Source organism: Heteronotia binoei, chromosome 5 (genome assembly GCF_032191835.1).
Source record: "Heteronotia binoei isolate CCM8104 ecotype False Entrance Well chromosome 5, APGP_CSIRO_Hbin_v1, whole genome shotgun sequence".
Lineage (NCBI taxonomy): Eukaryota > Metazoa > Chordata > Lepidosauria > Squamata > Gekkonidae > Heteronotia > Heteronotia binoei.
In genome coordinates, this window is record NC_083227.1 from 105,158,154 (window position 1) to 105,175,418 (window position 17,265).

Sequence of the window (17,265 nt, forward strand, 5' to 3'; positions counted from 1 at the left end):
CTCAAATGCTGTTAGCTGAATATTTGAACTATAAAAACACTTTAAAAAGAGATGTGGCTAAAGGCCAAACAACACACAAAGCTGAAGTTCTGCATTTGCAATTCTATATGGGCTGCTTAGCCCTATAAAACAGCCATGAGGCCCCCAATCTGAATCAAGGCCATTGCACTGGAGAGGGGGTGTTACTTTTTCCCTACATAACCCACTTGGAAACAGCTCCCCACATACACTTTAAGTCCTAGTAGGGGTAAAAAGAGATTCCTTCGCTGTGCCTGTCTACAGAGATTCAGAACAGTTGGTGGGGGCATTCTGATCAGAGAAATAAACCAGGGTAAGAGTTTAATCTCCCTTGCCCAGGACCATGACCATTTTTCATATAGGGGCATCCCCACTACTATTCTTGATGGCAAATTACAAATGTGGAGTTTCAATCACAGAATTCCAATGTCATGTGTACTTTGTCTCTGAGAAGGTTTTATATTCCAAGTACACCCCAGTAGTGTAAATGTAAATCCATAGATTACAATCTGTTACAAAAGTGAAAAACATCTGTGGCTACAAATCTTAACATTCCACCTCAATACCAACAGGAAGCTGGCCCAATTGTCTATTTTGGCTCCCCCAAGAAGATTAAAATCTTAATAAAGGATTACATAGGTGTTCTTCACAACTTTGACATATGAATGGCAAAACTCCAGAACAGTTTGGAAGAATTCATGCATTCATTGCAAAAGACACACGTTGGTTTTCTTATAAAGTTTATCTGCATTTTTAGTACAGTTCTCAAGATGTGTATCTTTTAAAAGAACAATGAGAAATAGACTGGAGGCATGTTTTTTGAAACTACAAATGGGGAGAGGGGCTTTGGCTCAGTGGCAGGACACATGCCCTGCTTGCAAAAGGTCCTAGGTTCAGTCCTTGGCCTCTTTAGCTAAAAAGGCCTCTTGGGAAGCAGAAAGAGGAAAAATATTGCTCTGCCTAGACTCTGCAGAGTCACAGCCAGTCAGAGTAGATGATCTTGAGCATGATGGACTAATGACTCCGCAGCTTCATACAAGATGGAATTCTAAATCTTACTCACACCAAGGACATTTCTCGCCATAAAATACAGTGAAGGTATCTGATGGGTTTGCCAGACCTTTGGGGGGGAAAAAGACAGAATTAGCAATATGTTTAGCTAGAAGATACAGTAGGCTTTCTGTAATATCTTTTACATAAGGAAGCCACAGCATTCATTAGCCTAAGGCAAGTTAAAATGTCCACATCCTTGTGCCTCAGAAATGGCGCAGAAGACTCCTAACCGTTGACATTTGTTGATGAGGTGAGGGAGGAGTTCACTGTAGCCCTCAAGAGACAATAGCTTGGGGGAGAATTGTGCAGGCTTTGTCCTTCCAGTAGTACTCCAAAGATGGCTCATTTTTCCTCCCCCACCCTGCTTGTAATTCTCCTCTTTTGTATAGCCTTGCAAGCTGCCTTAGCTGCCAATCTTGCTCCCAAAGTCCTCTTTGTGGCAAACTTGCTGGAGCAGAGAAAGGCTGAGTCTGGGGCACTGCCAGGAAGGGAGACCACCTGGAAACCTTACCATGCTGCCTTGAATCGTATGATGAAAGAAAGAAAAGGTATAAATGGAATAAACAGTAATAGAAAGTCAGGCAATGAATGCTCTATATCAGGGGTGCCACATATAATATACGAGCCACATATAATAAACTTCAGATGTTTGAGAACCCCAAGACATGAACATCAGATGTTTGAGAGAAGAAAGGAAGGAAGGAAGGCAAATAGATGAGGGAGGGAGAAGTGGAAAGAAAGCAACTTTAACTTTAAATGGCTTGGCTTGGAGAAATGATTTAAAAAGAGAAATGCTTTCCCCAAGCTGGCTGACAGGACAGTGGGGTCTTCAAGAGCCACACAATATGTGTGAAAGAGCCACATGTGGCTCCGGAGCCACAGTTTGGCCACCCCTGCTCTATATATAAATTAAACCAGGCTAAGAATCACTTTCCCGGTACCACACCAATCAGCTCTCACCTTCATCCAAGGCAAAGCCAACATTAAGAGTCATGAACTCAGGTCCTTTCACAAACATTTCCATCCCTTTATGGCCCCCAATCTCTTCATCTGCATAGAAAGGAGAGAGAACAGATAAGAAAAAACACCATTTTGCTCTCCATACCAGCCACATGATAGTCCTGACCCCACTGCAACTCAAAGAATCTTAAAAGCTTTCAGTCACTGACAACAGAATGGCACAACCCCTGAAAGAACAGTTGTTTTCATGACCCTCTTTCTGACAGCTATTCAAAAATTCTGTCAATACTGCCCATCCTGACTTTTCCATGCAAAAAGGTAACTTTGCAATGCTTTCCCCACCCCAGAAATATCAGGAAAGCTGTTATTGCTGATCTAATCCAGGAAATATTGAACATTGTACTGGGTCAGCAATATCTGACTGTACACTCCTAAATACTACGTGTGTGTGGGGGAAGGGGCGAAGAGCTCCAGAGAAGAAACTGCCAACACCAGTAGTTACTAAAATTCTGAGCCCATTCAGCCTTCTCTTCTGCTGCATCTCTTGGTCATCAACGACCAAGCTGCCTCATTTATTTGGAAACTGGGTTTTCTTTGTGGGAGGAGTTATTAAGAGGAGAAGGAGAAGATACATGGTCTGAGTGCATTTGGCAGGGTTTGGAGTGAATAAACATCAGCTGCTACTGCTGCATTTTAAGCTGAGACTCGACCTTTTTCCCAAAGTGTAATACAGATACATGATGCTAAATCCAGCATATACATTTGTTACTTTTAAAAAATCTAGAGACAGAATAGGAATGGTTCTTTGAGCACTTGAGCAAAGAGGGATAAGAGAACAGAGCAGATGAGACCAAACAGTATGGGAAGGAAAGGAGGCTTTTAAACCACCATCATTTTATCTACATATGAACTGTAACTTTGTAATTCTTGACATGTTCAGTTACTTTATTCTTTCTGGGCTGTCTAATGGTTACACTTTGGAGACAGAGGTGGGGGTGGGTGGGCTGAGGGGTGGAAAATAGATGTCACCCAAACCAATACAGAGATATCAGACTGTGGCAGATACACAATGAACAGATACAAATACTTTGCTAGCTTCTATGCAGGCCTCATTTTGGGCAGGAGCTTACAGGAGCAGAGCTCCGGAACATCTAAATTTTCTTGTGCTCTTTCTTTCTCCCCCCCCCCTCCCCCGCAATACTTGCTTCTGGCCTCCACTGTTCAAACCCCCTGTGAGAATTTTGCTGAACTCTTAAGATTTGAGAAACTTACCAATATTTTCCCCCACAAAAAATGGGAAAATAACCAAAACATATAAAGCAAACAGATGGAAATCCTCATCATGCCACAGTGGCTACATAGGAGAAAGTTTTAAAAAGTATGATGGGAGTAAGGTTTTATGGTGACAATTATATTCAGAAAGCATTTTAAGGTAGATGCTGAGCTGACAGAATTTAGTACACCTTCTGGTGATGTGAGGGGTATGTGACAGATACAAATGAGCTGTGTAATGAGCTCCAGCACCTCTTTTTCTACAAAATGACCCCTGCTTCTATGTATTTCCTTAGACAACTGCTTCTTGGATTATTGGATATCTGCCCCTGGTGAAAGCATCCCCTGATCCAAAGTCCCTAACAACCAACAGGCAAAAGGGTGTAATTCTGTTTAGGATTGCACTCCGGGTCACCCCATCTCAAGCTCAGCCACTTTCAGGTTCTACCATTTGGGGCAGATGCTAGAAAACAACTGGCTGCATCTTTATGTCCCATTACTTAACTTACCTGGGACAAAACTCATATGAATTGTTCTTGGGAAATGTCTTCCTTCAGCTTTCAGCCTTCGGATGGCCTCTATATACCTAACAACACAGAGGTTTTATTTAGTGGTTGCCAAAACTTCTGAGGTACAGGGATACTTGACCTGTACTCAATCAGAATCAGAGAAAGGAATGATGAAAGAGTTGAAACATCTGATTTAAAGAAAAGCCATGCTGGGGTGTGTGTGTGAGAGAGACAGGGAGAGAGAGGAGCATAAGGATCACCATAGTTAGCAAAAACTTGCATCAGAATTCCCTCATACCTTGCAATTCAAAATGGAAGCAACCTGCTCCTATTCACTTTATACAGAAAACATCTCTTATCCACTCACAGGCATATAACAACAATACACCATTCAGCTTGCAATTGTATCTGGGCAGCCCTCCAGTTTTTATTGAGGGTATCAAACCAGTAATTACTTGATGCAAGTCCTAAAGTTATTTATTTAATTCATTCATTGATACCTGACCTTTCTCCCCAGTGAAGACCAAAAGTGGCTGACGACATTCTCCTCTCCTCCATTTTATCCTCACAATAACCCTGTGAGGTAGGTTTGGCTGAGAGCATGTGATTGGCCTAAGGTCACCCAGTGAGTTTTCATGGCACGTGAAGATTTGAACCTGGGTCTTCCAGATACTGGCCTGACACTCTTAACCATTATACCACACTGGTTCTCCAGATTACCTTGGTCACTGACTTCCATCTCTTTTACAGATTCATGTGGATGTAACTAAAGTGAGTACTCCATATGGTAAGGTGGAAAGATCGTCTCCTTTCCCATCTCTCTCCAATACAGAACTGGTGCAGAAACCCTTTTAATTAGCACAGGAAAATTTCACTACGCAATACAGATGTGATTGAGCAGGTGGCTAGACTTACTGAATGGAGACACATTTCATATCCTGAGCTCCACGTGCATAGATGTTTCCATTACAGTCCTTGAAAGCTGCAAAGGGATCATAGTGCCAGTATTCCTGCAGGAAAAAGGAAGGCAGCACAGAGTACCCTTAGAAGATGGATGAGGATGCTGCAGGATACCAGGCTACACAAGAATGGCATCCTAGGGAAAGCTGTGAGGAGAAGGGTATCTCTGGAGCTACTTCTGGAGTGAATGCAGTGGCAATCTGCCCTTTAACAAAGTGAGGTGGAGACAGCTGAAAACTGTGTAAGAACGTAAGAGTAGCCATTCTGAATTAGACACATGGTCCATCTACTCCAGCCTCCTATTTCACACACTGCCCAGCCAGATACCACAGGAAGACCCACAAGCAGGGCATAAAGGCCTCAGCCGCTCTCTGTTGTTGCTTCCATGCACTGGTATTCAGAGGACTACTGCCTCCCCATAAATTCCATTTCATTACTGGGGCTCATAGCCTTTGATAGATGTATCTTCCTTGAGTAAGAAAAGCTTGTACAGAAGTCATTAGGGAGCTCATCCCCCCTTGCCTTGGAGAATCAGCCACTAGGAGGCTAAATTAGAGAAGCATGAGGTGCACTGATCACGTCTCAACCTAAACACAAACCAAAGCAAACTCAAAAAGGGTTTTTCTCAGAAGCAGAAAAGTATAATACAGAAGAATTGATTCTCTCTCGAAGATTCATTTAAACAATGAGCCCTTCATGATTCAAGTGCAAAAATCAACAGAATTTTTCACATTTCTAACTTCACAAGTATCAGTTCTTTGAGTGAAGAGCTGCTGTGGATCAGCTATCAAGTCCTATCTGGAAAGAGCCTCAAGTGTTAACTCAGGCCGTTCAATGCTGCTTTAAAGCCAAATGACTTATGCAACAGAGACAATGACCTCAAAATGGGTTTCCCACTGCTACTCAATGGAAGGAGATCTGCAGGTGGTACAGTCTGAGACCAGACCAAAAGTTGACTACATAGTGAAGCAGATTTGTTATCTGCTCAGGCCAACCTGGCACAGTCTGAAAAGACACCAAAGAAATGCCCATTTAATTTAATCCATATAGTTCCTGGTGGTTGGCTATGATGGATAAGACTTTTTAAAAATATGCTATTTAGCTAATTGTTTTGTGGGAAAAGAGTTATCGGTAGCCTGATATAACTGTTTTAGAGAAGCTATTCCATAACCTACTATAGTACCACCCAAAGGTATTGCAGATTTCCCCCCACCCCCAAACTGGATCTCTGTTTACACTAGCAGACCATTTCTGCAGTAGTGAAATTCCCCACATTGACATTTTTAAAACTATGTGTTATATGAAATTTTCCACAGTAGATTTTCCTCACCCTGTGCAAACCCAACGTTTTCTCCTTCACATAATGCACAGTTTTAAAAACGTCAGCATGGGGAATTTCACTACTGCAGAAATGGTCAAACCCAGGAACATATCAAAGTACCTTTGAATGAAGTGACAGGATTAATTATGTCAAAGCTATGCACCCTACTGTTCACCTGATTTCATTTAGAGTGGACTTTGTTATACTAGCCATCTAGGACGGCCACTGGGGTTGATAGGGTAGTAGAGGTGGGTAAGAATGCATTACACCTATGTAAGCACAGTAACCTACATCTAGTGTATGTTCAAAACACAGGTGAGAAGAGGGAGGATTTATCTTCTGGAGCAAAATATCCTGACTGTCACTGGGAATTCTCGATAACACATTCAGACCAACAACATCCATTTCCAAAAGCCAAATCACCAAGGAGTGGGAAGACTAGAAAGCTTTCAATTCCCAACTTGCCCCTCCTTCACTAACCTCAAACACAGGCACAACATCTGTATGAGAATTCAGCAAGATGGAACGGAGTTGTGGGTTTGTGCCTTTCCAGGTCAGAATGGTGATCACACGGCCAGGGCAAACCTGCAACAGGAACATAGGTCAGAAGGAGACTGCTCTTTCTTTTTTTGAAGCTATATAGATAGAAAGTTCTCTAAGTTCCTATACAGTGTACCATGAAATCTCTCTCTATAAGTAGGGGGTTCCATATACTGGCAAAAAGGGTAGCAAGAGGACTGTTGTATTACTATATGGAGACCCAGTTTGGTGTTCTGTTTTTTATAGCTTGGATTTTGTGGCAAACTGAAGGCTTGAGTGGGGGTTAGTATTCTTTTCTCCTTCTTAGAAGAACAAGAGGCTTATTCTGCTAAATTGAATGAGAAGCTGGAAGACAACAGATACTTGCTTGCTCTCTGTGGGAAGTAATATCACCTGAAATGAACAGGTTCATTTAGAAGAGAGTTGGCTCAATGTGCCACACATAATTAGTTTAGGAACACCTAGGCAGGCAGCTAGAGGGGGGGGATCTTTATGGACTAGTATTTTCTGTCCACTTATTTGCAAGGCTGAAAGAAGTCAATTCATTCCATGGAAAGTAGCTATGGCTGGGATACAGTATAACAGGCATAATCAGTATGACCCTCAGAACCCAAATATACAGAACCCTTCCAAGAGGCAAGTCAAGAAGTTCCAAGGAGCTTCCTCCAGCCCAGGTTGACACTTGCAGTTTGGTTTTTGAGGACATAATAAAAAGCAGTACTTTCCAGCCAGAGAGATTCCTCAGGGGCCTCGAGGAGCTACATAACCTCTAGGAACAATCAACAGGTTCAGGGAGATTGTTAACAGTTTGGACAGTCTTTTAAAAAGGCTCTGGTTTGAACAACCAGTGCTAGACTAGAGGCCAGCCTCAGTTCTTGAGGTGATTTAACTTCACTAATGACTGAGTATTTCAAAAATAAAAAGATACAATTTTCAAAGGATATTTTACCTACCTGGGGTAGGCCAATTTGGGAGATGAAAACTAAGCATTATGTATACAGAAGAAAACCAGAATCATTTTTATTCTTTACAGTTTAAGCTTGTTTTTTCCCTTTGACTTTTTGTTTTGTACAATGTTCTTTTGTAAAAATTATCTGTCTAAATAGGACACATAAAGTCAGAAAGGTCAGTCTAGATCTATTCAGGAATAGACTGAGAACCTGTAATGAGGGATTAATGGAATATCAGCTCTGCAAGGAATTAAAGACCGAGAAAGATTTGCTGCAAACAATCAACTGAAATGCCACCATTATTAAAAATTTTCACACAGCATATCTTGATCAGATCCTACCAGATATCAAACTACAGCCCCCCCCCCATCAGATTACAAAGATCAAGGCCTTGATTCAAGGGCTCCTAAAGAGCAGACAAGAACTGAAACCATTGAAGTTTCTACCACATGGAATAACTACTAGTCTCTGATGGCGTAATGCATCAGGCTTATTTTTACAATCATCTCCAAAGATGAATGTATCATATGGTTCTTTGCAAATAACACCCATGATTTGAAAAACAAGGACTCCCTCACATGTAACCACAGTAGTGTGGAAGTCTCTTCCCTGAACAATCCTGTACAACAGTGGGCTGTAAGTGACTGACAACTGCAAGGATGTACCTCATCAGCATCCGTTTTCCCCATGTCCTTGGCACCCTTCTTTCTGGCCAAATGTTGATGGGTGGGAAAAAACCCATACAATCAGCCTCAGTCTCGAAGAGGCATTATTATGTGCAACTCCAGGAGATTGCACCATGCTAGCTCCTCTTACGCTGCTGTGCCTATATGTGAAAGATGCTCTAGATTGCACAAGACCTTGGGGAAAAGAGCATACCAAAGACACAACACTAATAAAGATGAGCTGCTGATCTCACACAACATGCAGCAGAACAAGGAACGCCCCCCCCCCCACATTATCTTCTAATTGTCCACTCTGCTCCTCTAGTATGCTAATAAGTTTACTTGTTTTTCTGTTAAAGAGATAAAATGGAACCTTGAGGTTACACATGCTTGGGTTACTTTTATGATGCTTGCAGCTAATAGGCCCTTTATTCTGTGCACCTGTGAAACAATGATGCAGAACTGCTTTGAGTGCGTGCTATCCTTTGTACAGAACAGGCATATCATGAAGTGAAAGGTTAATGGAAAAGTCTTAACACACACACCCCATTCTTATCCCCCCATACTATTTAATATCTATATGAAGCCACTGGGAGAGGTCGTCAGGTAGTTTGGGCTGCAATGTCACAATATACAAATGATACCCAGCTCTATCTTTCTTTTCCTCTGAATTCCAAGAATGTTCTGAACTGCTGTCTGGAGTGAGTAATGGGCTGGAGGAGGGTAAACTTAATATCGACAAGACTGAGATTACCTAGGTTAGCAGAAAGACAGACCAAGGACTCTCCTGTCTTGGATAGGGTTACACTCCCCTTGAAAAGCCAAGTTCACAGCCTGGGAGTGCTGCCAGACAAAATCAAGTGGCTACTGTGGTTAGGAATGATTTTGTGCAGCTTTGGCTGGTGCATGAGCTGCATCTGTTTCTGGCTCAGCCTGATCTAGGCACAGTGATTCATACCTTAGTTACACTAGACTTGACTACTGAAATGTGCTCTATTTGGTGCTATCCTTGAAGAGTGTTTAGAAGCTATCATTAAAGGCTGGCAGTCCTCGAACAGAGATGCTGCAAGGGGAGATTCCAGTGTGAGATTTCTGAACTTGATTTCATTCACAAATTCAGACACCCCCCTTCCAGGACAGAATAGGGGCATAGGATTCTTATCTCATTAAAGATGCTAATTTTCTGCCCTCAAGGATTTCCCCTCTGCTCTAAATCAAGCTGATTACAACGCACACTGTACCTCTGCATCCTAAGTTCCTTCTTTGGGATACTCCTCTTATCTTCTGACTGGGATGCAAGCACTCAGAGATCTCTGTTCCAACTCCAATCTGAAGAGGGGAGTTTTGAATCTTGAAAGCTTTCACTTGCTGGTCTCTAAGATGCTACTGGATTCAAATCCAGCTGTTCTACTGCAGACCAACATAGCTACCCTCTGAAAATATTCAACTTTATTCCCACAATACTTCTACTTTAATTCCTTTCAGAACTATACAGAAAGCCATACTCCACAACAGTTTTGAGCAAGGATAATATTGGCTGTGAAGCCTAGGAAAATTTTTAACACATCCAAAACATGCTGACAAGACAGTGGACACAAGCAAATGCCTACAGCAATATGCACTTTATGCACAACAAGCCTTATTACCACTGTGGTTATTCCACAGGTGGTATTACTTTATGTAAGTCGAAGGATGCTTTCAACAACAATGGAAAGTAGGAGTTGACACGATGAACAAATAATAAAGGCACATGGCCACTGCCAATTCATTTGGTGACTGGTCAACCTGTGCAGCAGTCCAAAAATGGTGAATAGTTTCTCCTGGAGACACTAACACATTTTTGTAGCCATCAGGGAATTATGTTGGCTTGTGATTCCAATTTTTAAAATCCATAATAATGGTTTAGAGCTCATTCTTGGCTGGGAAGAGCATGGAGGACTGTTTGCCTATGCACACCCCATGCCATCTTATTCCCAGTCTTTATCCAGATGACAGAATGGAACTAATATAACCCAAGTAACTGGAAAAGCATGCCTCATGAAGGGCTACACAGCAAGCAATGGAATGAAGGTAAAAGGAGAAAAATGCTGTGATACTCAGCTTAAGTGTACAATGGTGGACATAAAACTCTGTGCCCATTTAACTCTCTCACTCGGACACATGAAGCTGCCTTATACCGATCAGACCATCATTCCATCAAGGTCAGTACTATCTAAATAACATAAATAATGTAAATAAACAAATAAAAATTAAAGGGACAGGTCATTTTTCCCAGATCCGCAGGCAGCCCTACAGACACAAGGTATGAGTTTTCCCATGGCTTACCTCCACTTTCTGACACTGCAAGTCAAGTTCAGAAGCTATTCTCTCCAGGAATTTCACTGCTGAGTCTGGAAGGAGGAAGGTAACCATTATAAAAATGACACGTGCCCGTGCAACACTTTTTTGGGGGGTAAATTTTAAAAACTTTTCAGATTCATCACATCAATACCAAGCCCTTCTATGCATTGTGCAACATTAAGGAGTAAAACAATGGCCCCAAGGTGAATGGCAACTGGAAGTGAAGTTCTTGTAGACCAGTTCCAAAAACGTCTCTTGCTGGTTGTGTCTTGCTTCCACATCTTTCTTGCTCGCTTTACTCCAATGTTGTATTGCCAAACATACTATGCTTATCTATTTATGCATTTTCCTTTTAGCATTTTTTGAAAAAATGCTTTACAGGTATTATCATGTTTGTCTTTCTCAAGCAGAACAGCTATTTGCCTAAAGCCATTAAGCAATGTTCAGCCACACAGGGCCTCCCAAGCCCATCCACAGTTCCAATCACTGAAACATACTTGTTCTTTATTGCCCAAGATGGTGTACAGCTGTGATACACAACAACCTGCACCCTCCCACAAATGAAACAGGAGGGTTTGGACCCCCAACTACAAGACATAGTTCACAGAATTTCAAACATCATCTCAGCATTTAATTACAATTAAGGCTCCACAGTTATACTCACAAGGTCATTAACAGAAATTACCTCTTCTCCATGAACTGCAGAGACCTTGAGGGGAGGGGACGGTCAATCCCTCATTTTTCTGTAGAAGGCTACAGACATTGTGGAAGAGGGATGCAATGAGAAGAAGCTCCATATGAAGTACAGGAAAATACTTTTCCCTTTCCTTCAGCCCTCTACTATTGCTTGTAAAACAGATTGATAAAGACAAAGCATGGAAATGCCTGCAAGCATCATGTTCAACATATTTGTCATTCATCACTTAAAAGTTCTCAGGTCTAGTCCTATAACTCCTCCTGAAACATTGCAAACTCCTATCTTTTTCTCCCTTATTCAACAAATGTAATACACCCACACAGGTGTATATTCCAAGGATTTGGAAAATGCCTGGAGCAGGGTTACTCCATTTTCCTTGAGAAGGTGGAAGATTCTGTGAAAGTAATTTCCACAAAGAACCTAAACAAGATTCTGTTCTAAGACTATTTTGGTAGGCCCCTTCTATTTCAAAATATGGTACAAGTTGAGGGGGGGGGGGGGGAAAGAGAAAAGAAAAATATTTTTTTTTCTTTTACACTGGGGTCTCTCTCAGTAATGTTCTTGGCCAAGCGAATGGAAAAACACTCTAACAGTCCCCTCTGCAGGACTTTTCTCCCAGTAGGGCTCCTTCAGCAAAACAGGGGGGAAAGTACAAACAAGAATAAAACCTTTTCTTTCCTGCTGAAATTTCCTGGCACAGCCCTCTTACACCCCTTGTCTTCTTGGACACAGAGAACAATTCATATAGTCTCATCTTTGCCCAACTCAGAGATGTTAGAATTATGCAGCACTGACAGTCTGGTAAAAAACTCAATGCCTCATTACGCCCCCTCCAGAGATCAAGCCTTGCTCCACAAGGACTTTTTCCCACAAAAAGTTACTTAACGTGGCTTTTACATTTCCTGCTTCCAGATGCAGAATGAAAAAAGCAAAATTAATTAAAGCATACATTAAATATGACTCACATTTTCTATCTCACATTAACATCCACACACATGAAGCTGCCTTATTCTAAATCAGACCCTTGGTCCATCAAGTAATATCTACTCAGACTTACAGAAGCTCTCTAGGGTCTCAGGTAGAAATTTTGCACATTGCCTCCTACCTGGGTACTTGTAACTGGAGATGCTGAGGGACTGAATCTGGGACCTTCTGCATGCAAAGCAGAGGCTCTTCCATTGAGCCACTACCTCACTATGAGTGAAACATTTTGTGCTGAAGAAGTGACCCATTCCATATTAAAGAAGCTTTTAGCACCACAAGTGGGAAAAAATCTACAGTATTACAGAACTATTGTTGCTTTGCTCAAACTAGAAATAAAATATAAGCCCTGATGAGTTAAATGCAGGGCAGATATAGTATAAAAATCAAGTCACATCGATCTATTGAGCCAGTTAGTTTGATTCAAAACAATTCAGCAACTTCCCATTGCCAACTCATCTCTTAGCACTCACACAATCATCAGAACACTCAGTGGTACTGTAAAAAGAATAAGATTGCTCCCAGCCCATGGTAAGCCTAGTGTCTGCACCACCTATCATGCACAGGTCATGATTCAGTTTTCAGGATGCACTGGGAAGAGTCAGTTTTCAGGTATATTCCCATTCATGCTGATGCAGTGAATTCTTCACAAAGTGGCAGGTAGACATGAAGCCTTATCAAGCACATGAAGCCATGGTCACCAGGCACCAGACAGAAATGTGAGCATACCCACACATAATGTCTTTCCAGTCAAAATGCATCCTCTCAATTGAATTTTGCCTCTGTTGCAGAAAGATAATCTCATGTTATTCAAAACTAACTGGGGCAGCAATCTTCATATCTCTTTCAGAGCACTCCCACTGGCTTCAACAGTCCGACTTCAAACTGAGAACTGGAACACATGTTGCAAAAGGTGATTAACAAGAATCAAACTTGCCAACTTAACTGCTGAGGCTATTGCAAATGAAAGTCCACATGACTGCAACTCAGCATCTGCCTGACCAAAGTGGATGGAAGCCAACCAATAGTATAAACAAAAAAAAAATTGTGTTCTTGTTCCATTTTAACTCATGTGGGTGCCCAAAGAATACAGATTTTCATGTTGCCATGAAAACAAGACTTTAGACTTTGTGACTCAATAATACTTCAAGATAACAGAGGACCATTACCTGTTTGCAGTAAGACCTGGAATGGGACTTCACTCAGCACCTAGTCACTCAGTCAAGCATTTTCTAAACAACCAACAATTTCTACTTCTCACTTTTGACAGCTTGATGCACAAAATGGTGGCCTGACCTGACCGCACATGGAACAAACTTTTTCCTGTCAGATAACAAAAGGCCTGGATGAGGCAGCCACAGAGGATCATGGACAGATTTCCAATGCTAGAAATTTTTAAAAGCCAGAGCTGGACTATGCAGGCACTTGTATGTGCGCACAGGGCAGGGGATCAGTTCCTAAATTATGTCCTCCAGCCCCGACAATCTATATGTTATTCACCAACTCTGGCAATTAACAAGATATCATGAAGAGAGGCAAGGGAGGTTAAGAGCAGCAGAGCATTGTATGTGGGTAGGAGAATGTTGCAAGAACCTTCAAGGAACAGAACGAATCATGTCAAATCCAGAAGAGCTGCCTCACCCTTCTTCCTGTTTATTTTGAAGCATGTGACTAGTTTAGTAGAACGGGGTCAGATATACGGTAATGAGAGATCTGAGTTAAGATTCCCAGCTTAGCTAAAAGTTGCAAGCCCTGTGTATGCATAACCTGTTACAGAACCAGGTGGGTAGCCATGTTGGTCTGAAGGAACAGAACAAAGTTTGATTCCAGCAGCACCTTTAAGATCAACAAGTTTAAATCTGAGTATAAGCTTTTGTGTTCATGCACACTTCTTCAGATATCTGAAGAATATGTGAAGAAGTGTGCATGCACACAGAAGTTTATACCCAGAATTAAACTGTTGGTCTTAAAGGTGCCACTGAAATAAAATAAGACTCCAGTAGCATCTTATAGACTAACAAAATCTGTAGTAAGGTATGGGCTTTCATGAGTCACTGCTCGCTTCTTCAGACACTAGAATCAAACTTTGTTCTATTATTAAAGCAATCACTCATTTCTAGTAACCAGTGGTAGAACTCATGCTTTGCTTGCAAAAACTCCTAGATACAATCCCTGGCAGCTCAAGTTAAAGGCTTGCAGAGCAGCAAGTGATGAGAAGGCTCTGTCTGAGTCCCTAAAGAGCCATTAACAATTAGTGTAGCCAGTACTGAACTAGATGAGCCAATCATCTGACAATACAAGGTAGCTTAGTAAATTCACTCAGTTCAAGGTCTCAGCCCCTCATGTGAAGCATAGTTCTCCAGTGTCTGCTGGGACTCTAATAGGTTTCTCTGACTCTTTTGCCTACTGAGAATCATATTTCTATCCTTCACTTAAAGAAGACTCATTTGCTGCAAAATTAAAACTATCACGTGGTATGTAAGTATTTAGGTGACAAAACTGGCTCCAGGAGTCTAGTGGGGTTTAGATATCCATTTCATGAGTAGCAGCTTCCCACACTGATAGCAAATGACTTTTGAAATTCAGAGTAGTTTCAAAACTTTTAGGCAACATAGCTGGCTCCCTGCCTATCTGTCCAGGATCTAGCCACAGTGATCCACTTCCAGACTAGACTACTATAATTTGCTCTACACGGGCTTGCCCATGAATCTGATCCAAAAACTCCAACTGGTGCGGAATGCTGCAGCACGCCTATACGAGCACTCATGCAACCAGTGCTCTGCCAGCTGCACTGGTAACTAATTGAGTACCAGATCCAGTTCAAGGTTTTTGTTCTGACCTTCAAAGCCCTGAATGGCCTGGGACCAGAATACCTGCGAGACCTCCTCTTCCCATATACCTTCCCCGCCCCCCCTTATGCTCCATGGATCAACATCTGCTGGTAATCCCTGGCCCAAAAGAAGTCCACATAGCCTCAACCCGGGCCAGGGCATTCTCTGTCCTGGCCCCTACCTGGTGGAATAAGCTCCCATTGGAGATTAGGGCCCTGCAGGGACTGTTGTAATTCCACAGGGCCTGTAAGACAGAGCTGTTCCACTAGGCATTCAACTGAGGCGGTGGACATTTTGGCCTCCTGCTGCAGGGACCCTGATGATACAACTTTGCTGACCCATTTATCTTACACCAGCTGAGGGATGTATGGAAGGAATGGAGGCAACTGATATTACCAACAGCAGAACTGGAGTTTGTTTTTAGATTGTTATACTGCTTTTAGATTATATATTGTTTTATTATATGTATTTGATTTTAATCTTGTATTATCGATTGTTGTTACCCGCCTAGAGCCCATTTGGGAATGGGCAGGCTATAAATTGAAAATAATAATAATAAATAAATAAATAATAAGGTAGTTTGCTGTTCAAAGGGGTAAAAAAGGTAAAGGTAGTCCCCTGTGCAAGCACCAGTCATTTCCGACTCTGAGGTGATGTTGCATCACAACGTTTTCACAGCAGACTTTTTTACAGGGTGGTTTGCCATTGCCTTCCCCAGCTATCTACACTTTCCCTCCAGCAAGCTGGGTACTCATTTTACCGACCTCGGAAGGATGGAAGGCTGAGTTAACCTGGAGCCAGCTACCTGAATCCAGCTTCCACTGGGATTGAACTCAGGTTGTGAGCAAAAAGTTTGGACTGCAGTACTACAGCTTTACCACTTGTGCCATGGGGCTGCTCAAAGGGGTAGAGGAATCAAAATTCCCATGTCAAACACTCAACCCTTTGTGTACTCTTAAAGCAGCTCTCTGGATGTTAGCCTTAGACCACAGTTCACCAAAAAGGTTGAGAATGCTTAAGGCCAGTGATTATAATTGGCTTTAGTGCACTTAACTCCATACATAATTATGATCCGTGACATTTATGTCACTATTCTGACCTCAATTATTACCCTGTTGTAAGCAAGTCAACTTATTTATGCTATAGCACCCAAAAATATACACACAGAACAAGATAACAATTATGTTTATCTATCTACTTGTCTATCTATATAGACAAGTATGAACCATCTAATTTACAGTTACTGCACAAGAACTGAGCAAACAAGGCAACATTTTACTACTTTCATGATATTATCCTTGCAGTAGAAAAGAGCAAGAGTCTAGTAGCACCTTGAAGACTAACAAAATTTGTGGTAGGCTATGAGCTTTCATGAGTCACCGCTCACTTCTCATTACCAAATAGATATTCAAATTTTTGTCGCAACTGATACATTGCATTCTCCAATAATAGATCAAGAAACTTTCGCCTTGGCTACTCTCAGACAAGGCAATGAAACACAAAATGCTGCTTATCTTCAAGCAGCGTAAAGTACAGATTTTATGCCTCTCCAGGAATGTGCCTAAGGCAAAACATTAAAAGCAAAACATTAAAAGATATAAATTAAAATCCAAAATTAAATTGGATTCTGCAGAAATTTCATGAAAATGCCCATCTAGAACAGATGACAGTATCTGCTGTATCCTCAACTGAGTAAAAGCTTTCCTTACAGAAAATCTGCAGAGATCAGAAAGGTAAGGTTCACATTATGACTTTTACTGTCAAATACCACAATGCCACTGATGCTTAGCATTTATATAGCACTTCCACACATCTTGCTATTATCCTCAGATCAATCCTGTAATGCAGCCAACTACTATCCCCATATTGTGAGGCAAAGAGTGGTGAGGCATAGCTAAGGCCACAGAATTAGTCTATAACAGAAGTGACATTTTATTTAGGGACCTCCCAGAGCATAACCTATTCTCTTCCCTGCTATGTAAAAGAATCACATAGCCTAGGCTGAAATTTCTGTTTTGCTCTATCATTCCTAACTGCTCCAAAATATTACTGAGAAAACCTGTACATACCTACCTAACTTTGTCAACCCAGGCCTGGGCTCATTCTCTAGTGCAGCTATCTTAGAAACTGCCTGGAGTCACAGATTGTGGGCAACTCCTAAGCAAAAG

The 17,265-nt window shown here is 41.7% G+C and overlaps 1 protein-coding gene across 1 annotated transcript in view; it reads right to left on the reverse strand.

Annotated features, from left to right (window-relative positions):
• The window catches only part of ACY1 (aminoacylase 1), a 28,989-nt gene that overhangs the window by 8,740 nt on the left and 2,984 nt on the right, over positions 1-17,265 (reverse strand). Inside the window, exons 3-8 of the mRNA XM_060240003.1 lie at positions 10,574-10,638; positions 6,574-6,678; positions 4,728-4,822; positions 3,813-3,889; positions 2,032-2,121; positions 1,082-1,138 (exon numbers count right to left, since the gene is read on the reverse strand). Of these exons, the coding sequence (XP_060095986.1) occupies positions 1,082-1,138; positions 2,032-2,121; positions 3,813-3,889; positions 4,728-4,822; positions 6,574-6,678; positions 10,574-10,638 (489 nt within the window). The remainder of the gene's footprint in view (positions 1-1,081; positions 1,139-2,031; positions 2,122-3,812; positions 3,890-4,727; positions 4,823-6,573; positions 6,679-10,573; positions 10,639-17,265) is intronic.